General features: G+C 42.8%; 1 protein-coding gene across 1 annotated transcript in view; it reads right to left on the reverse strand.

The window, feature by feature from the left end:
* The window catches only part of LOC142831310 (connector enhancer of kinase suppressor of ras 2-like), a 212,766-nt gene that overhangs the window by 62,143 nt on the left and 128,605 nt on the right, over positions 1 to 22,018 (reverse strand). The window contains exon 8 of the mRNA XM_075941203.1: positions 6,185 to 6,253. Coding sequence (XP_075797318.1) covers positions 6,185 to 6,253 — 69 coding nt within the window. The remainder of the gene's footprint in view (positions 1 to 6,184; positions 6,254 to 22,018) is intronic.

Raw genomic sequence — 22,018 nt, forward strand, 5'->3', positions numbered from 1 at the left:
CTTACTCAAATCTCCCTATTTGGCCCTTATCACATTGGAACAGAAGTTGGATGTTATCCATATTTTGATAATTTGAACAGAAATTAAACTGGAACAAAAAATTGGTTGTGTAGGGAAACACAATGAGGGAACAACATACAAAAATCATTGCTCTTCAAGCTCAAACAAATCTGTTAATGAAGGGTAACAACCTCCAATTAGGAAGAAAACTACAAACAATTCCAATGCACAGTTAGTGAATTTTCCCAAAGACGGATGGTAAATTAATTAGTAAAATTACTCTTGAGCTGTTCAAACTATACTTGACGGAAGGCTTTGATATTTCTGCAGACTGCTTCCCATTTACTGAAATGAGCTGTTCTAATTAGGAATCTATGTATGGAACTTAATTAAGGACATACAACTGAGTTATTACAATGTTAAAATTGCCTAGTTACAACCACAAAAATTCAAGAAATGCAAAAAGTTAAGATACCAATAACAATGTTAATTTTTCTCCATTACACATCCTGTACATACTGCATTCAAGCCCAGACAAAAGCAACCCAGAAACCAAGGGTCACTATGACATCAGAGTCATTCTATGACTTTTTAATAAGAATAAAAAATAAACCTTAGCACTTACATAGCACTTTTTATTCTGTAGATTTAAGCAAACTTTACGAAAGTTCGAAAAACTGAATCTTTATTTTACTAATAGGGAACACAGAGGTGCAGTTACAGGCACTGGGTTATGCATCAAGTCAATGACAGAGGTGGGATAGTTAAATTAACTAGGCTATATTAGGCCATACACATGTGCTTGTCAACCTTTCAAATCCTGGAGCATATAGTTGTCTGATTCCAGTAGCCATTTGCATCACTAAGGCTATGTCTAGACTGCAGGCTTCTTTTAGAAGAAGCTTTTTTCAGAAGAGAGCTTCTGGAAAAACTTGTGAAAGAGAGCGTCCACATTGCAAAAGTGCATCGAAAAAGCAATCTGCTTTTTCGAAAGAGAGTGTCCACACTGAATGTCAAGTATCAGAGGGGTAGCCGTATTAGTCTGAATCTGCAAAAGCAGCGAGGAGTTCTGTGGCACCTTATAGACTAACTGAAGTGTTGGAGCACAAGCTTTCGTGGGCAAAGACCCACTTCGTCAGATGCATGTATTGGAAATATCCAGAGGCAGATATAAATATGCAGGCCAGAATCAGGCTAGAGATGACGAGATGGATCCAATCAGGGAGGATGAGGCCCACTTCTAGTAGCTGATCTGGAGGTGTGAATTCCAAAAGAGGAGAAGCTGCTTTTGTAGTTAGCAAGCCATTCACAGTCTTTGTTTAATCCAGAGTTGATTGTGTCAAACTTGAAGATGAACTGTAGCTCAGCAGTTTCTCTTTGAAGTCTGGTCCTGAAGTTTTTTTGCTGCAGGATGGCTACCTTTAGATCTGCAATTGTGTGTCCAGGGAGATTGAAATGTTCCCCTACAGGTTTTTGTACGTTGCCATTCCTAATATCTGATTTGTGTCCATTGATTCTTTTACGTAGGGACTGTCCAGTTTGGCCGATGTATATAGCAGTGGGGCATTGTTGGCACATGATGGCATATGTTACGTTAGTAGATGTGCAGGAGAATGAACCAGTGACAGTATGGCTGATCTGGTTAGGTCCTGTGATGGTGTTGCTGGTGTATATATGTGGGCAGAGTTGGCACCGAGGTTTGTTGCATGGATTGGTTCCTGAGTTAGAGTTATTATGGTGCTGTGTGTAGTTGCTGGTGAGAATATGCTTCAGGTTGGCGAGTTGTCTGTGGGCAAGGACTGACCTGCCTCCCAAGCCCTGTGAAAGTGAGGGATCATTGTCCAGGATGGGTTGTAGATCACTAATGATGCGCTGGAAAGGTTTTAGCTGAGGACTGTAGATGATGGCCAGTGGTGTTCTGTTGGTTTCTTTCTTTGGCTTTTCCCATAGCAGGAGGCTTCTGGGTATTTTTATACACTGAATGAATGCTCTCTCGCATGTAAGCTGTGACTGCTATGGACAGAATGGCCACCAGGGCACCTGTGCTTTTTCTTCTTTCCTCTTCTTCTGAAAGAACTGCTTCTTCCCTGTCCACATACGCCTTTTTGTGAAAGAGCTCTTTCTCAAAAAGGCTTTTTCTTCATACAATGAGGATTACCAATGCTGGAAAAACCCCTCTGTTCTTTTGATTTTCTTGCAGAAGAATGCAATTGCAATATGGATGATCCTCAAGTTTTACCAGAAAAATGGCTGTTTTTCTGACAAAATTCAGTAGTGTAGACATATAAACCCCTGGTAAGAATGAGGGAGTTATGTCTATTTTTATAAATCTCATAGAGACCACAGGTTATCTTCTTAATATTATCCTGCCTGACTGAAAGAAGTTAAATGTCTAAAGACTGTTAGAGAGAAAAATTAAACAGTGACAAATAAGCTACTACTATGAAGGATATCAAGGTTCCTTGAGGAAACTCTAGGGGAGCTATTAATTAGGTAATAGCCACCTGACTGGCTCTATCAGCCTAATAAGGTTTATTTTTCCCATGCCCAAAACTAGGATCAGAGGGGATACTAAAACCCTAAAATGGCAACTTAGGGAAAAATGGAGTTTGAATTGACAGCAATTGCTGGAGATGAGTCTCTGACAGGGACTCAAAGAATTTTATATGAGTTTTCTAGCTCTCCCAGTCCAAGAGTAGAACATCTGAGTTCAGTAGAATTCACCCAAAACTTGCAAAGAAAGAATAAAGTTTATATAAGAACCTGGTAAATAGACCTTTTGGTGATTTTTCCCAGTTCTCTGAATGAGTAAATAATCAAAGCTTTGTTTTGAAGAAGTTGAGTTATTTTTAAACAGCTGATGGTCACTGACCCCCGTGAAAGAGGTTATTCAGTATCTCACTTTTATTGTATTTCTGCATTTTGAATGTAAGTCATAGATCGTAAACAATTTAAACATTAATTTTATACAGCTGTAATAAATTAGTAGGTTTGTTTATTATGAAAACCAAAGTGTAAGAATTAGAATTGTTGCAATAAATATATTTATAGATAATATATTTTGGGATTTATATACATTTTAGAGAGTTTGTGCATCTGTCTGTCAGTGAGTCCATCCATCCAACTGTGAGTCTGTTTGTTCAATAACTCATCCTAAACCATAAGAGCTAGGGCCACCAAATTTGGTATGCAGTTTCCTCTTATCCTAACTTAAAGCAAAGGTTAGGGGTGCCAGGACAATGCAATATGCCTTGAATTCTATTGTTTTCCATAACATGCAAAGGGAGGGGGATGCTAGGAGGGACAGTTATGCTCCACATTGACCATGGGGGGCATTATACTGCAGATTGACCAAGGGGTGGGGGAAGCAATTGCACCAAGAAGAGAGTGGCTAGCTGGGGCCAAGGCTCTCCATGCTGTTAGCCACTGTCCCAGGTAAGTGGCCCCCCATTCCCAATCCTTCCTCCATAGGCCACAGAACCAGACAAGCTGCAGGCTAGAGCCTGACAGCACAGACCCCCATGTTCCCAGAGAAGCCTCCCGCTGTGCTGCATGGCCCTTGCCACCACAGATGGCCCCGGAGGCCCCTTCTCCAGATCTCCCTGGCCTGAATCCTTCATCCCCCCCTGCTATGAATATTCCCACACCTCCCATCCTCACCCTAAGCCCCCACACTCTGCCCTCAGCCATCCACATCCCCTAGGCTCTGCTCTGATTCCTGCACCACCACCCCTACCAGCTCCCTGCCCTATACAATCATTTAAATACATCATGTACACTTTCCTTTTCATTTCCAGATACTCACCCCACCCCCGCCATAAAATTACTATAAGTAAGGACTCGAGCAATGCTGGCTAGATCTGCCAAAACAGTAAGAGCTGGCTGGGGGCACCCTCCCCTGCCCACATCCAGGACTGCCCCAGCCCTGAACCTACCAGTCTCATGAGCCCATTAGAGAGAGTGGGGGGAGGTGGGTATGAAGCTCTTTTCTCCCCATATTCATATGGGAATGTTGTGGGTTGTTCCCCTTTATGAAGGAGCAAGGGGAAAGTGCACAGTCTGCTGCATTCCTCACTCTGGCTGGGGAGCTCAGGAGGCAGATGGAACGTGGACCTGCTCCAGCCAGCAGATTTGCACCCCTCCCCCAGCTGTCCGAGATGGAGCTGCAGTGGTCATGCAGAGGTGACCACTTAGATTTTCTTAGATTTTCAGAAAGCCTTTGACAAGGTCCCTCACCAAAGGCTCTTGTGTAAATTACATGGCCATGGGATAAGAGGGAAGGTCCTTTCATGGATTGAGAACTGGTTAAAAGACAGGAAACAAAGGGTAGGAATAAATGGTAAATTTTCAGAATGGAGAGGGGTAACTAGTGGTGTCCCCCAAGGGTCAGTCCTGGGACCAATCCTGTTCAACTTATTCATAAATGATCTGGAGAAAGGGGTAAGCAGAGAGGTGGTAAAGTTTGCAGATGATACCAAACTGTTTAGGATTGTCAAGACAGAAGCAGATTGTGAGGGACTCCAAAAAGATCTCACCAAACTGAGTGATTGGCCAAGAAAATGGCAAATGAAATTTAATGTGGATAAGTGTAAAGTAATGTACATTGGGAAAAATAACCCCAACTATACATACAGTATGATGGGGGCTAATTTGGCTATGACAAATCAGGAAAGAGATCTTGGAGTTATCATGGATAGTTCCCTGAAAACTTCCACACAGTGTGCAGCGGCAGTCAAAAAGGCAAATAGGATGCTAGGAATTATTAAGAAAGGGATAGAAAATAAGACACAGAATATCTTACTGACCCTGTATAAAACTATGGTACACCTACATCTTGAATGCTGTGTACAGATGTAGTCTCCTCACCTGAAAAAATATATTTTGGTCTTGGAAATGGTTCAGAAAAGGGAACTAAAATGATTAGGGGTTTGGAACGGGTCCCCTATGAAGAGAGATTAAAACAACTGGGACTTTTCAGTTTAGAAAAGAGGAGACTGAGGGGAGGTAATGATAGAAGTATATAAAATCATGAGTGGTATGGAGAGGGAGAATAAAGAAAAGTTATTTATTAGTTCCCATAATAGAAGAACTAGAGGACACCAAATTAAGTTAATGGGTAGCAGATTTAAAACTAAAAAAATAAAGTTATTCTTCACACAGCGTGTAGTCAACCTGTGGAACTCCTTGCCAGAAGAGTCTGTGAAGGCTAGGACTATAAGAGTATATCTACACTAGCTCATTAATTCAAGCTAGGTAGGCAAATCAGGCAACCGGAGTTGCAAATGAAGGCCGGGATTTAAATATCCCGGGCTTTATTTGCATATTCCCGTCCGACCACCATTTTTAAATCCCCCTTAGTTCGAATGGACTGCCTGCGGCTACACGTGGCAGTTTAAAGTTAATCTGAAATAAGTCCTTAGTTCCGATTAACCGTTACTCCTCATGGAATGTAACTCCGGTTGCCTGATTTGCCTACCTAGCTCGAATTGACGAGCTAGTGTAGACATACCCTAACAGAGTTTAAAGAGAAGCTAGATAATTTCATGGAGGTTAGGTCCATAAAAGGCTATTAGCCAGGGGATAGAAATGGTGTCCCTGGCCTCTGTTTGTCAGAGGCTGGAGAAGAATGGCAGAAGACAAATCACTTGATCATTGTCTTCGCTCCTCCCTCTCTGAGGCCCTGGTGCTGGCCACTATTGACAGACAGGCTACTGGGCTAGATGGACCTTTGGTCTGACCCAGTACGGCCATTCTTATGTTCTTATGTTCTAGATGTAGTTCGCACCTGACCCTGGAGCATCCTGCATACTTAAACCTTCATTCCAAGCCCCACCTAGACCAATGATTTAAAATGAAAATGTTACATGCTTCATTTATTTTCCAAAAAACAAAAATTAATTTAGGACCTGAACAAAGCCAGGTGAATTTAGTATTTATATCATTTGTATACGTACATCAAATATAGAAATATACCAATTTTCCTCAATATTTAGAGGAAAGGTTGATCAATAAATCAGACACAGCTTTCAAAATGTCTGGACAACTTATTTTTTCAACACTGGCTACCATAATGTAGATGCATAAATAATAATGTAGATTTCACAAAGCTAACCACTAAGTGGAATATTTTTCATAGTGCTAGGAATAGAACAAATTGACTTTGAAGTATCTACTAAGCACTCACCACAGTTTGATGGTTGACCTGGATCACCTCATCCCCTGCATGGATCTTCTTACACTGGTCAGCAGGAGACTAAAGGCAAGAGATTATTGTTAATTTGGCAACCATGAAGGACCAAGAACCAATAGTGAAAGGGCAATGGGCCTTGCCAAAGGAAAGTCTATTTTAATAACAATATTAACTTGTATTTATAAAGTATTGTTTTTCCATTCCAACCTACACTAGTGAGCATCTCTTTCACTTAGCCCTGGTGCACTCTACTGCCCACCTCCCATGCAATTGGTACAACTGTTCCTGCAAACATTTGTGCAAATAGTCCAATCTCCATTGGTGTAAGTGCAGCTGTATGGAAGGTTCAAGGCACCAGCAGGTGAGGTTGAGGTCTTCTGTTAAATAGATGCAATTGCCAAAAAATGTTGGAGAACACCAAAACGATAGCAATGAAAACAAAAGCAACTAGCCAAACAATCCACTGAAATTTGAGGTGTGCAGCTGTTATGAAACCTGAAATATCAGTAATTGTGCATCTTTAATTTGAGAAGGGTGATATGCTGTTAAAACTATCATTTTCTTCCAAAATAATTTTGAGAGTTTGACTATCTTCACTGATGGATGGTCATTTTCTTAATCCTATTTTAGAGCAGTCCATCTACTTCAGACAAGACCTTCAAGATGAAATAATAGCCTCCACCATAATTTTGGTTGTTTTGGCCTGGGCCAGATCTTTATTTAAATGTAAGCTAGGCAGTTTAAAATAAAGCAAATATAGATTTAAAGTGCTGGATTGGGCAGTGCAGTTCAGCGTCTGCTCAGATCTCATTGACTTCAGTGGGCTGAGTATGTGCATCAGTCCTTTGAGAAACAGGGAAGGACTTGAGCATTTGTGAAAGTGCTTTGCTGAGTCAGGGCCTTAACGAGAAACAAGATTAATGCTACTATTAAAATTAGACAAAAACTACAAAGAAAAACAGCATGTTGAATTTAATTCACAAGGCCTTAAACACATGAATAAAAAAGGGTTTGAGATGGGGGCTATTTCAGGAAGAGCCCTGATTATGAAAAGGAACATATTGTTGTGTTATCAATCTAGAAGTAAATCTAACCTTTTTTCCCACTTCCACAGAAAAACTAAGTAAACCTATTAAAAATACTAGGAATATCCTTGTTGAAATAATCTTTATAACAACTCAAAAAACTTCATTCAGAAAAGCATCTAGGACATGTGTAGCTGGAAACGTTTTAAACATTCTGTTTCTTGAAATGGCAAACACCTTTATGAAATGCATACTTACAAAGATGTGCACAATTAATGAAGCTCATAAATCATTGCTATGTAAACAGTAAAATGTTTAGAGATGAGATTCAAAACTCTTGTAATACTTTTATTAGAATATTAAACATTGGAATATTGTTAATTTCCTGTTAATCACCAAATGATTAGCACACGTATTCCCGGAGAGGAGATGGAAGTTAAATATTGGTAAATTAATTTGATTAAAAATTCTTAATATTGGTTAACTGGCCTGTTTTAATATAGCTCATTGAATGCAAACGGCTTCTTCAAAGTTACTTTAAACTAGGTTCGTTGAGGGACGGTGATAAAAGCCCTGAGGTAACTGAGGAGTGATAAGTGAGGAAGTCGGATACCGAGAAGGAACACAAGGAGGGACAAGCAACAAAGGAGGACCCCTGACTTGGATGGAAAAGGTAGGGCGATCAACTGGTTAACTAAGGTGTTCGTACACAAATGCAAGAAACCTGGGAAACAAGAAGAATTAGAAGCCCTAGCCCAGTCAAAGAACTACGATTTGATTGGAATAACAGAGACTTGGTGGGATGACTCGCATGATTGGAGCACAGTCATGGAAGGGTATAAACTGTTCAGGAAGAACAGGCAGGGGAGAAAAGGAGGAGGAGTTGCATTGTATGTAAGAGATCAGTATGATTGCTCGGAGCTTCAGTATTTAGAGGGAGAAAAGACTGTTGAGAGTCTATGGGTTAAGTTTAGAGGTGGAAACAACAGAGCTGATGTTGTAGTTGGTATCTGCTACAGACTGCCGGATCAGATGGATGAGGTAGACGAGGCTTTCTTCGGACAACTGAGAGAAGATTCCAGATCGCAGACCCTGGTTCTCATGGGTGACTTTAATCACCCTGACATCTGTTGGGAGACCAATACAGCAGTACACAGAAAATCCAGGAAGTTTTTGGAGAATATTGAGGATAACTTCTTGGTACAAGTACTGAAGGAACCGATCAGGGGCCATGCGCATCTTGACCTGCTGCTCATAAACAGGGAGGAACTAGTAGAGGAAGTAGAGGTGGGTGACAACCTGGGAAGCAGTGAGCACGGGATGGTAGATTTCAGGATCATGACAAAAGGAAGAAAAGAAAGTAGCAAAATATACACCCTGGACTTCAGAAAAGCAGACTTTGATTCCCTCAGGGTATGTCTACACTACAGAGCTATTCCGAATTAACTTAATTGAAATAGCATTTTGCTATTTTGAAATAGCATGTCCACACTGAGCGGACCCTGAACTGAAGTTAAGGCTGGCCAGAACCAGTGCTGGCAGTTGAGTCTAATGTCACTGAGAAATATAACAGGATCTCTCAGTAAAATTCTTGTGAACTAAACACACTAACTACAGCAGACATTGCATGATTTAAGTGGCATACTCAGCATATGGATTAAAAAAACCCTGCTCTTCATAGCCACTTATTCTGTGTAACTGCAGGGTATGGATGAACAAAAGGCATTTCTATTCATCAGTCAAGGGAGTTACAGGCATGAACAAATATTATGGTTGTTATTTTTGTAAAAACACTTGATATAATTTTCAGGAGTGAAGAATAATCATTTAAGGAAAGTATATTTTATAAAGATGTGTCAGACTGTGTTACTTCCTTTCTTGGTTGTGAATGTAAAAAATGATTTAAATAGGAAAACTAATGATCTGAAATTCCAGTCTTTCATACTTCCCCTCTGCAGCCAAATGCACAGCTGGCAAACCATAGTTAAACACAAACCAAAACAGGGAATATTTATGGAAACCTGTTGTTAAAATATTGATAGTATCCGATAATCTAAAACACTTTATAGTATTATTTGATTAAGGTCACAACTCCTGGAGGGAGATTTATGTAAATATTTCTTTTTTTACTAATGTAGAATGGGAACTGAGGTACCTTATTCTGCCTCTGACATTGGGCAATAATTTATTCTACGTAAGAAGTTGCTCAATGAGTTGGTAAGGGTGACAGAAAAAGGCAGTAATCTAATTTGCCCCCAAACCTGTATATCAAGTTGATAAAGGACAGAATCCCATGATTTCTAGTTGTACTAACTACTGGAGCACCAGCCTTCCCACTTTCTGATTGGTGAGGCAAAATGTAGACAGGAATTATTTACCCAACTATTCCCAGTTTTTCTATCTTGTTATGTTAAGAGTTTGGGGAGGAAACTTGCTTGATTTGCAGCATATAATGGGCACCTGCCATTCAGCCAAACTAAAGAAATAACTAAATGACTCTTTGTTTAAAGATAGCTAAAACCATAAAAACCCCCACCCAAAACACAGACTGTATGTAAGGCCACTCAGAGATCTGAACTGTATGGAAAGAAGGATTTGACTGAGGACTGAATGTAAAAGCGAGGGCAGAGGACTGATTTGACTGAAGCTGTAAGGATGAAAAGTAGGGACAGAAACACCACAAGAACCCACAGACTGAAGCAAAGTCCGAGGCATAGCCAGAAAAGCTCTAACAAAATGTTAGACACACAGCTTTTGGGTACATCACTGTTTGAAAAGAGTCTTGTGACTAATAGCAAAGAATTTGTCTTCTGCTATTTGATTCCTACTATGTTCAGGGAAATGAGATTTTATGTTCATTCTTATCAAATAAACAGGATTGTGTCAAATAAATACCCTGATTGCTTTATCAGTTTCTCCTCAGAATGGATGCTATCTGCTAAATGGTGCCTCTCAACCTTTTCCAGCTACTGTACTCCTTTCAGAAGACTGATTTGTCTTGCATACTCATATTTGTTTAGAAAAAACAGACAAAAATAGAATAGTGCCATAACACATTATTACTGAAAAGTCGTTTACTTTCTCATTTTTACCACATAATTATGGAATAAGTCAATTGGAATATAAATATCGTACTTACATTTCACTATGTACTATATGAAATTTTAGCTTGTACTGGCTTTGCAAATGTTTTTAAATGTAGCTTAGTGTAAAACTAGGCAAATATCTAAATGAGATTAAGTGCCCTTTGGAAGACTTCTGTGGATCCCCGGGGCATATGTACTCATGGTTGAGGAGCACTGTGCTAGACACTGAATTTTGACTAACTGGTCAAATAAAAAAGGGTAACAATATTATGTCTTCTTACTGGGTCACTCATAAGTGGTTTAATACTGTAGGTACAGTGTATTTCACCTCCATTTCTAGACCATAAAGTCCAATTGTTACATCCATAAGGAATAGGAGTAGGATGGGAAAGAGACAGAAATATTGTTCTCAATTTGTTAGAGTTCAATTAACATTAGCTGTAAAAGTTGATATTTGGCTGTTCCTTTCAGGTTCTTTTTCTGACTTTGAAAAAGCCAAGTTACTTATTCTCTTTTAAAATTAAATTGTGACTATGGGGTCAATTATCCCTTCAAAAGGGATGATAAATCAATTTTCCAAAACACTGGAAATAAAGATCTTTGAAGTTGCTTTATTTCATAACACACTTAGCAGAAACAAAGAAACAACTCTTAGTGGTGACCTACTTCCTTAGCTAGCAGCATAGCCCATTGCAAATTCGAAATTAGTCTCTAAAATATTTATGGTTTTTACTTGGGCTACTGATGATCTTGCTTTTCTTTTTAAAAGCATCTGCCTTCCCTTTAATGAAGTATTTTTAAAAAAATCCAGCTCCTGTTTCTTACTGTTAGAAGGAAATGTATATGTGATTTCTTTTGAATTCACTACAAAAGTTAGTTGTGGAACATGAAAGATATTGTGCAGCAGATTGAGCCATCTATAGCATTTCACTAAAAGGAAATGCATTGAGAAGCCATTTCAGTGGTTCACAGCTGAGACATGAAAAGGTAGATTCTTAAATATCTGAGCCAATATTCACAAACCAAATACTAAGTCATAAAGAATAAAGAAACATAAAAGAGCAGAATCACTGAGGAATTTTAACTGAGGGATTTTTTTTTTAAAATCAGTATGATACTTGACTAGAAGCCACTGATTTAAATGAGCATATTTAAAACAGTAAATAATATGTACAGATGTACTAAATCAACTGAAAATAAATCAGAGAAAGGAACTCAATCACTGCAATGGGAAAAATGTCAAATATCTTATGTGAATTAGGACGTTTGCCACATTAGGAGTATACACTGTATAGGCTTTGGGCCAAATTTCAGAAATGGTAAGTCTGATGATTTCATCTCACTAACACTAGCATCTGTCCTGTTTCTCCACTCACCCACCTTGACTGCATTGCGTGGTCTTACAAGTGCTAGCTCACAGATATGCATAGGCTGAAAATTCATCCATCACAGTAAGGGCTACACTGGGTTCAGGTGGCTGCCTGGCAGGCTTGCCGGGAAAATCCACAGCCACTGTACATATTGGAATAGAGTTTCATTCCAGTTGCATTGGCCAGTGAGGAGAGGTATTTCAAGGACGTTCCATGAGGGGCTATTGGGAGCATGGCTATGTATACGCCAATGTCTACTGATTCTGAGTATCACGGTCCCCATTTCATAATAGGGGATGCAGAAGTGACTGCAGAGAATTGCTGACTTACTCTGTTTACACACCAAGGTATGTATTATATCCCCCAAAATATCATATAGTTCTCTTATGCAAAGTCTGTTTACTCTGCCTTTTGAATGATGAAAAGCAAATTGGGCCTGGGATAAGTTTAATGGTCTATATTATAGCCACAAAGTCCTATATAGCTTGTATTTGTTTGGATTTCAACATCATTATTTGTATAACCATAGTGCCTATGAGCCCCACACCTGGACCAGGGCCACATTGTATGAGGTGCAACACAAGCACAGAACACAAAAAACAATCTCTATCCCAAAGAACTTGCTATTTAAGTGGATGACAAGAGACGAAGGATGGATACAGACAAACCAATGGGAGAAGTACAAGGGAACACTGAGAACTCTGGTCAGTATGTTAGGGTATGTCTACACTACCCTCCTAGTTCGAACTAGGAGGATAATGTAGGCATACCGCACTTGCAAATGAAGCCCGGGATTTGAATTTCCCGGGCTTCATTTGCATAAGCGGGGAGCCGCCATTTTTAAAACCCCGCTGGTTCGAACCCCGTGCAGCGCGGCTACATGGGGCTCGAACTACCTAGCCGTGCTGCATGGGGTTCGAACCAGCGGGGTTTTAAAAATGGCAGCTCCCTGCTTATGCAAATGAAGCCCGGGAAATTCAAATCCCGGGCTTCATTTGCAAGTGCGGTATGCCTACATTACCCCGCTAGTTCGAACTAGCGGGGTAGTGTAGACATACCCTTAGGCTCTGGCTTCTACACACCAGCAGCCCAGCTGTTGTCAAGCATTTGGTAGGCTTCATGATAAAGAAGAGTTTTAAAAATAGAATAATGAGTTAGTTTTGTGGATGATTAGGGAGAACTTCTTCCCAATGTGAGGGCCAGCATGGGAGAAAACATGAAAGTGTTTGATTTAAAGTGAGTGATGGAGGCTGACACTCTAGGCTGATCAGAGGTAGGAACCAACGTTGTGATATTGACATCAGCCTACTAATATCCAAATAGACCTGTTCTTGGCTATTTTCTTCATTGAAACTAACATGTGCTTCTACCATGACTTCCTTTTCTTTCCCTCCCAATTCCTACTTCCCTTATTTTCCATCTACCTCACTTTCCTTCACTCCCCTCATGACTATCCCTCACTATCCTCACTCTGTTACTGCCCCATCCCTTACTTTTCCTCTATTCAACTCTGTCATATTACTGGATTTTAAGTGGAGCAGCCAGATCACTGTTGTACCCGTGGGGGGGGGGGGGGGGAGAGAGAGGTATTTGCCCCAAAGTGTATACAAAGGGGGCCATGTGAGGTATCACACGAAAGTTTGTGTTCTACTGATTCTGTATATGCTATTCATGTACTTGTATAATATCTGTATGTGGAGTTATAAAAATGTACTGTGTAGGGATGCTGGAAAATCCTCTATCTGTGTCTGAGACATGGGCAAGGAATGCTCAGCCAATGGCTATGCTAATTAGCAAGGAGACAATGAAGTGCTAGGTGCCAGTACACACCTCAGGAATGTGACTGATACCTGCAAACCAGCCAGGGCCTAAGGGCTGCCAAGTATGGGACACAGGGATAGGTTGGTGGACCATGTGACCTTCTCTGGCCAGGAAGATGCCAGGGGAGATATATAAGTGCCATGTGGCACCCTCCATCTGGTCTTCAGTTTTGCTCCTGATCCTAAATGCAGCCTTGCAGGGAACAACGAGCCAGAAAAACTGTGGACCCATCCAGACATAGGATGTACACCAGAGACTTTTAAGATAGTAGTTCATAACATCTCTTCTAAGAGCCTGCATTGAGAACTGGGTGATTTGATGTATGTGATGTATTATCCTTAACAACCTTACTCTCATGCTTTTCTTTCTTGTAGTAATAAATCTTTAGATTTTAGATTCTAAAGGATTGGCCCAGAGTGATCTTGTGGGTAAGATCCAGAGTGTAAATCGATTGGGATCTGTGGCTGGTTTCTTGGGACTGGAAGTTCGGGGTAGGTGAGATTGGGTTCTAAAACCCCTCACCTGTTTGTTAGGCCGGGGGCTGGTTGGGGCACAGGAAGAGCTGGGATGTCAGAGGGGTTTTGCTCATGAGGCTTCTGGCTAGCCAGACCAGAGGCTGAAGTGCTCAGTGTGACTGGTTCGTGGCCTGTTTGGAAGGTCTCCAGTCTGGGGCTGTAAGGAGCCCTGAGTTTGAACAATTTGCCCTGAGCGGATGGACGCCGACAGCTGTGCCCAGACCCGGCCCGGTTCATCACAAACCCTTCCATCGCACTGTTGGTCCATGGGCATGAAAGGATAATGGACATGTCCTCAAATGCCTCCTGTATTACCAGATAAAGCCCCATTAGCCACTCTAGTTCACAATATTACATTATATTAAAAACAAAAGAAAACATTACTGTATTCATCATAGTATTACTCTTATGACTCTGTCACACTAACTCCTTCTGTGTCTCCATCAAAACTTTGTGTTTCCTGTGAGTTCTCATCTGAACCCCCCAGTTTCTGTATCCATCTTCTGTTCTTGCACACCAGTCTCTTTCCCCTTTTATGGACACAGAGGAGTAAGCTAGACTTTAGAGAGGTAGAGAACAAAGGGAAGTGAGAAGCTCATGGGGCTAAGAGGGGAAAAAGAGGAAATCGGAATCTTTAGAGCAGTGGTTCTCAAACATTTTGGCCCACGACCCACCTGGCTCAATGCACACCTTTCTGTGGACCACCAGTTGCTAATGGAAACTCCCTGTTAATTATATAATTATATCCAAGTCATTTTGCTAGTGCTGCAGCTAGGGAGAATGGCTTAATTTAACCAGTAAAAAAGAAAGTATTAAATTATTAAACAGATTTAACTTTCTCGTGTTAGTTTATCAGACTTTACTTTAAATAAAGTAAAATATTAATTTACTAGCCAATTAGCCCGCCATAAATTGGGATTTTCATGTCTCTCCTCCACCTTGGTCTTCTCTCCTGAGCCTCCGGTCTCTCTCTCGCTCCCTCCCTCCCTCCCTCTCTCTCCTCCTACTGCCTCCCCCTCTCTCTCAGCTCTCCTTTGCCTCCTGCCTCTCTCTTCATCTTTCTTTCTCTTCTGCCCCTCCTGCCTCTCACTCTCCCTTTTTCTTCACCTCCTCCTCCTGCCTCTCTCTCCCCTCCGTGTCTCCCCACTCCCCTTCTCCTACCCTTCCCTTCCCCTTCCACCACCGAGCTGCCATATGTGTGTGTGGGGGGGTGACGTATACGGCCAGGGGACAGGGCCATGTACGTCACCGACTCACCCTACCTTCCCCTCCCACCACAGGGGAGCCCAAACATCCCCTTGTGCTGCTGGCTCCCCCGGAGGCCCAGCTGAGGGGCACAGCACTCAGTTGAGCACCACAGTGGGAGGGGAAGAGGGGGCGGTGACGTATGTGACCTGCCCCCTGGCTGTGTACGTCATCGCTCCACCCCCTTCCCCTCCCTCCGTGGTGGCTCAGCTGAGTGTTGTGCACTCAGCTGGGCCGCTGCGGGGGAGGAGGGGCAGGGCGGTGATGTACACAGCCAGGGAGCGGGGCCGTGCGTGTGACTGTCCCTTCTTCCCCTCCCCTGTGGCGGCCCGGCTGAGGGGAGCAGCACTCAGCACCATGGCAAGAGAGGAAGGGGGGGCAGTGATGTACACGGACACACCCCCGGCCATATATGTCAATGCCCCACTCCCTTCCCCTCCCGCCGGGGCCCAGCTGAGCAGCGCAGCACTCAGCGGAGCGCCACGGGAGAAGCGAAAAGGGGGGCGGGGTGCTGATGTACATGGCCAGGGGGTGGGGCCATGTACATCAGCCTTAGGGTACGTCTACACTGCATCCCTAGTTCGGACTAGGGATGCAAATGGAGACGACTGAAGTAGTTAATGAAGCGGGGATTTAAATATCCCGCACTTCATTAACGTGATCTCGCCAGTGCGCTAATTCGAACCAGGAAGTGTGGAGTAACTCAAAAAATGAGGAGTAACGTTAGTTCGGACTAAGGGCTTTAGTCCGAACTAATGCGTCGCGGCATGCACTTCCTGTTTCGAATCAGCTGTGATTCAAACTAGCGCACTGGTGAGATCATGTTAATGAAGCACGGGATATTTAAATCCACCCTTCATTAACTACTTCAGTCGTCTCCATTTGCATCCCTAGTCCTAACTAGGGATGTAGTGTAGACGTACCCTTACAGACTCACAGACACTGGGCTACTATATATATGATGTCCAACACAAAAGGTTTTAATATTTTCTTTATTTATGGCAGGGGGTGGGGAACCTATTTTGGATCAGGGATCACTGACCCACAGAAAAATTAGTTGGGGACCACACAAGTGAGAAGCAAAAGAAAAACTCACCTCTAAAACCCCACAGGGAAGGGAGAACTGAGGTTCAGGCTGGATTTACTCTTCTGGGGCTTTAGGGTTAGTGGATTTTGTTGACACCACCCCCTAGGCTCTGTGGTGGGGACAAAAATGAGGGGTTCAGCATGTAGGAAAGGGCTGCCAGCAAGTGGGACAGGGGTTGGGATGCAGAATCTGAGTGGAAGGTGGGGTACAGGAGGGGTGAGGGTGCAAGGTGTGGGTGAGAGGTAGGATGCAGAAGCAGGCTGGGAGTAGAGTATCTGGTTGGGGGAGGGGGCAGGAGCAAAGGAAGGTGCAGTGTGGCCAAGAGGGAGGGTGCAGGAGTGGTTTGTGATGTGGGGTCTGGGCTTGGGGGGGGCAATTACTTGCTTTTGTGCCCCACGTCACTCCCAAGCATCACCAATAGGAGCAGAGTGGAAAGCCTTCAGGCAGCACGTCTGTGTGCCTGCTGTTTCCCCAGCTGACGGGGGAGGAGGGGTAGCGGCAGTGCACAGACCCACTTCTGGCTCCTCTTCTTCCTTGTGAGCCAGATCCAGTGGGGAGGCTCAGCCCCCCCCCTCCCCACACATACATTCAGAAAAGCCAGCTCTGGCAATCCAACCTTGCAGGGTGAGGGCAGGGCCAGGCTGGAGTGCCAGTGTGGGATCCCTTCTGTGGGGAGGGGGGAAGGGGAGTTGATCTTGAGCTGTGGACCACCTGGACTGCAGTTTGAGAACCACTGCTTTAGAGGGTTGGAAAAGGGGATCTTTCAGGGACAGAGAAAAGGAAAACTTTAGGGTTAGGGAAGAAGGACTTGTTCTAATTAAATCCTAAGAATTCTTGTTCATCAAGCAAAATGAAAAGAGCAAGCACAGAAAACTCGCACTCTAATTCCTCTCTTAGCCTGCAATCCTAAGTACAACCAGAGAGGATCCCAAATTATATGAACTTTCAGCTTCTTATTTCATTGTTCAAAATATTATGAGTTATTTCAGTTTTTTACACCTCAAAAATCACCTTGCTGTAAATAAGTTTCCTCCCATAGATCGTTGACAGTTATATTGTTATGTTTACTGGTATTAAAAAGATCATGTTGACCTTGTGTACTAAGAAGTACAGCTTTGTCATCTCTGCATAGGTAACTATATATGGTCCTCCTAAAACACTGAAAAATACTTCCTAACTGTTTTATGAACCAATCAAGGAAAACTGAAATCAGCCTGGTGCCATTAATTTCTTGATAGTACAATGGGATGCACATTGTGGTCTTACATAATGTAGAGAAGCAACTGTTGTGAACTAGATACATTTTCAGTCAAAATGTCCCTTTTAGGCACTGCATACACATTTTCCCTTTCTTGGCTCTTGATCTGAAAGAGCAGTTCTATACTGAAAAATAATGCCCTGAAAAAACTCCCTGTAGTATCAACATCTTCGTGTTCTTTTAAGTCTACCATCATCATCCTCATGGATTTGTCTCCTCAAACATTAAAAGCTAATGAAGAGAGTGAAAGATTATTGGTACCACTTCACAAAAGCCTGCACCTGAAGCTGCAATTCCCAGAGAGACAAAAATGTGTTTTGCACAAAGGTTAGTTTGCTCCTAAACTTCTCTTTCTTAAATGATGTGTCTTACTTGAAGATGAAGCATATCTGATATTTTCTCCCATCATTTTGGACTTGTATGGTAATCATTAGATAATTTACCAAGATATTTCACAACCTACAGCTCAGGTTGCTATATATATTGGTTTCTTCTACAACATTAATTAATAAATACAATTTTGATGCATCAAAGGTAAATCCTATGAAAAGTTCCAAACAAAATGTTTCTTACAACTCAGCGCAAAAGACTGAAATGAATGTAGCAGTTTAATAGCTATATTTATGAAAAAATAGAGTTTTTACAAATGGTGAAGGGGTATACAACATATTCCAACCCTTAGGAAAAGATTCATCATCATGGTTTACTGGGTGTTTCTTCTTTATGCAGAAGTTGAAACCTCAATTAAAAAGGCAGATCCAGTAAGGAGAGAGAAACCTGCCCCCCCAAAAAAGCAGTTGCAGAAATATTTTTTAAAAGGGGGGAGAGAAAGGTGGATAATCTACTCCAGCTGGATGAGTTTACTACTATATTTGGTCTGTTATTTGAAGACTGATGTATACAGTAATATTTGAAGAATGATGCAAACATAACCAAATCTTCTTCACTATCCATCCGTAATCTAGATGGAAGTTCACCATAAAATCTAAGCAGCTCCAGGGTCAAAGATTTTGACCCTGAATTTGCAGTGAGATTTGTGTAGGTAAAGATAACTGTCTGGGGAGATCTCCTAACAGAATTAAGGTTTAAAACAACACACATGGACATACACTACAATATATATCTGGAGACTTAAACTACTCACAAAATATAGTATTTAAAAAACTAACCTGTAGTAGTCTAATCAGAACACATGCAACTGAAAAAGAGAAGTTTTGTCTCTCAAAAGATTTCTTGGAAGCCAGAGCTACAATCCACTGAGAAAAGGAAGAAAAGCACTGGCTGATGTAGTAACCTCTAAATAAGTTATCAAAGCTGTCTTGAACATTTAAGTAGAATCCTAGGGTTGGAAGAGACCTCAGAAGGTCACCCAGTCCAACCCCCTACCCAAAGCAGGACAAACCCCAATTAAATTATTCCAGCCAGGATTTTGTCTACAAAAAGCCTCTAGGGATGGAGATTCCACCACCTCCCTCGGTAATCCATTCCAGTCTTCACCTCTCCTAGAGAAATAGGTTTTCCTACTATCCAACCTAGACCTCCCCCACTGTAACTTGAGACCATTGCTCCTTGTTCTGCCATCTGTCACTACTGAGAACAGCCTCTCTCCATTCTCTTTGGAATCTCCTTTCAGGAAGTTAAATGCTACTATCAATTCCCCCCCCCCCCCTTCTCTTCCGAAGACTAAATAAGGCCAAATCCCTCAGCATCTCTTCATACGTCATGTGCTCCAGCCCCCTAATCATTTTGGTTGCCCTCCGCTGGACCCTCTCCGATGCGTTTACAGGATCCACAGGCCTAATGAAGCAGCAAAATATGAAGTAATTTCTCACCTATGCTTCAGAATAATTAGAATTCAGATGAGAAGACAGACTTAGCCAGATAGAGGAAATACCTGTCTGTCTTCAGAACTACCTATTAATCAATCCATATAATTCTCTCTCTTTCAACTCCTTCAGGCTTTTTATCCCACTCCCCAGCCAATAAGTGATGTGTTTCCAGTTAGAGTAACTGGGCATCCTTCCATATAGCTCTTGATGATTTATCTATTCATTAGTTAGTGGCTTACAGGCACTCAGTTTGTTCCCCTCCCCCAAAAATCCCAGGTGTTTTGTAGATTTATCTGGTTCTTTGAAACAGGTTTTCCTTTCCCTTTCTAATTAAATCTTACATGGTATACATTCACTCTTGCTTTTCCCCGTAAAGGAAAACTAGCGGGGATAGCAGGGAACCAGGACTCTGCAACATTAAGTCTTAAGAATAATGAGAGACTACTTTACATTCATCTCCGTTCCCTTAGTGTTTGAATTCAAATGCCTGTGTTTGTGAACACCTTAGCATGTGGTTTTCATTCAGTATGAATTCTCATGACAGAAGGCTTTGTATTTATGTCATTTAGACTGACCTTGTAAGAAATAAGGGACCTTTTCAAGATACTACAGCAAGGATGGGCAAAAGCTACTCAGTGGCCTGGATCTGGCTCACCCAGGACTTTGATCCAGCCTGCCTGGCTGTTCAGGCCCTGCTCCCTAGTGCATTGCCTGGGAGCCATGGGGAAGGTGCGAGCCTTTAAAAAGAGGCAATTGAAAGGGCTCGCGTGGCTCCGGTTCCCAGGCAACGTGCTAGTGGCACCAGAGCTGTGAGCCTTTTTAACTGTTTCTCGCCCAAGCCCTTTAAATAGAAGCAGTTAAAAGGGTTTGCAGCTCCCGCCCCGCTGCTAGCATGTTGCCTGACAGGTGCGGGGAACATGTGAGCCCTTTTAATAGAAGAAATTGAAAGGAGTTGTGGCTCCAGCCCCATGCTAGCACATTGCCTGAGAGTAGGAGACATGCAAGCCCTTTCAATGGCTTCTATTTAAAGGGCTCGTACCTTCCCTGTGGTTGGCAGGCAACAGCCCCAGGGAAGGTTCAAGCCCTTTAAATAGAAGCAGTTGAAAGGGCTCGTGTGTCCCTGGCTCCCAGGCAATGCGCTAGCAGCAAGGCTGGAGTAGCAAGCCCTTTAAACAGCAGGAATTAAAAGGGCTTGCAGCTCCCGTCTCTGGCTAACATGCTGCCTGGGAGCCAACGGGGAGGTGCGAGCCCTTTCAACTCCTGCTATTTAAAGGCTCCGCCCCTTCCGCCCAAGGCTCCATCCCTTCCAGGATAGCCCATGACCACTTCACAAATTTTTGAAGTGGTCCCCACTCAAAAATTATTGCCCACCCTTGATCTACATGCACAGGCTATTGTGTGGCCCTCAGGCTGGGCAGGCCAAGTGGGGAGTGTGCAGCTACTCGCAGTCTGCCACCTGCCCCCTCATGTATATAAGGAAAGTTATGGAACTCACCTGAAGTGCCTTCCCCAGGTTAGTCCTAAGCCTGGGAGACATCCGGGGGGAGCGGACAGGCTCCAGAGTGAGGAGCAAGTCCTGGCTGGTGGGCCTGGTCACCTGGCTGGCCTCCTCCTCCTGGTCCACCACCCCACCCTCCTGGATGCTGATGCTGGGCTTGTTCTGGCCAGACTCCATAACGACGGGGGAGGGCGGGAGAGGTGACTGGCCCCCCTCCCAGGATGACATCCAGCTGGGCAAAGTAGTGGTAGCTTGGCGGTGCCACCTAGGAGCATCTGCTCTGCTCCCTGGCTTTGGGGTAGACCTGTGGACCTGGTCCAGCATCCGGTTATGACCTGTGTCAACCACTCTGGCAGCAATCCAGCAATAGACCTCTGCATTCCTGTTTCTGGTGTGGAGATCGTGTAGATTGGTCTCCTCCCCCAGACCTCGATGAGGTCTAGGATCTCTCCACCAGTCCAGACCAGCAGTCTCCTGTATCCCTGGCCAGTGGCAGCCGAGGGAGCAAAAGGAGTGCTGTCAGCCGTGGGAGCCTCTGGGGGAACATTGAGGTCCATCGTGGTTCCCTCACTGACTTCTCTCTCACACGTGGCTCTCAGTGCTCTCCAATGTGCAAGAAGCCCTTCTCCTGCTGCCTGGAGTTTTAAGCCCCGTAGGAGAAGGGGAGCAGTGGAGATGCCACGTGTGGCCAGAGCAGTCAGAACTGCAACTACGAGAGAGGTCTCTGGAGGCCAATTATTTTGAATTAGGAGCAGCAGAGTATCCACACTAATGCTATTTCGAAATAACTATTTCAAAATTAGCGTTATTCCCCGAGGAAAGCAGGAATACAGATTTTGAAATAACTAGCCTGTTATTTCAAAATAATGGGTTTAGTAGTGTGGATGCTCTGCTTATTAATTCATTCTAAGGGGGGGTTAATAACTTCCTAGTCTAGGCCAAGGCAGAAAGATGGTTCCCCACCATTAGTCATAATCATCAGTAATAATTCAAAAGGTCTATAATATTCATTAAGGTTTCATGGTTGAAAGCATGTGCCTTTTTGAAACCTTTAATTATAAATTATAAGTTAAGCAAGAGGCAGGAATTTGGAA

Source organism: Pelodiscus sinensis, chromosome 13 (genome assembly GCF_049634645.1).
Source record: "Pelodiscus sinensis isolate JC-2024 chromosome 13, ASM4963464v1, whole genome shotgun sequence".
In the NCBI taxonomy this organism is placed as follows: domain Eukaryota; kingdom Metazoa; phylum Chordata; order Testudines; family Trionychidae; genus Pelodiscus; species Pelodiscus sinensis.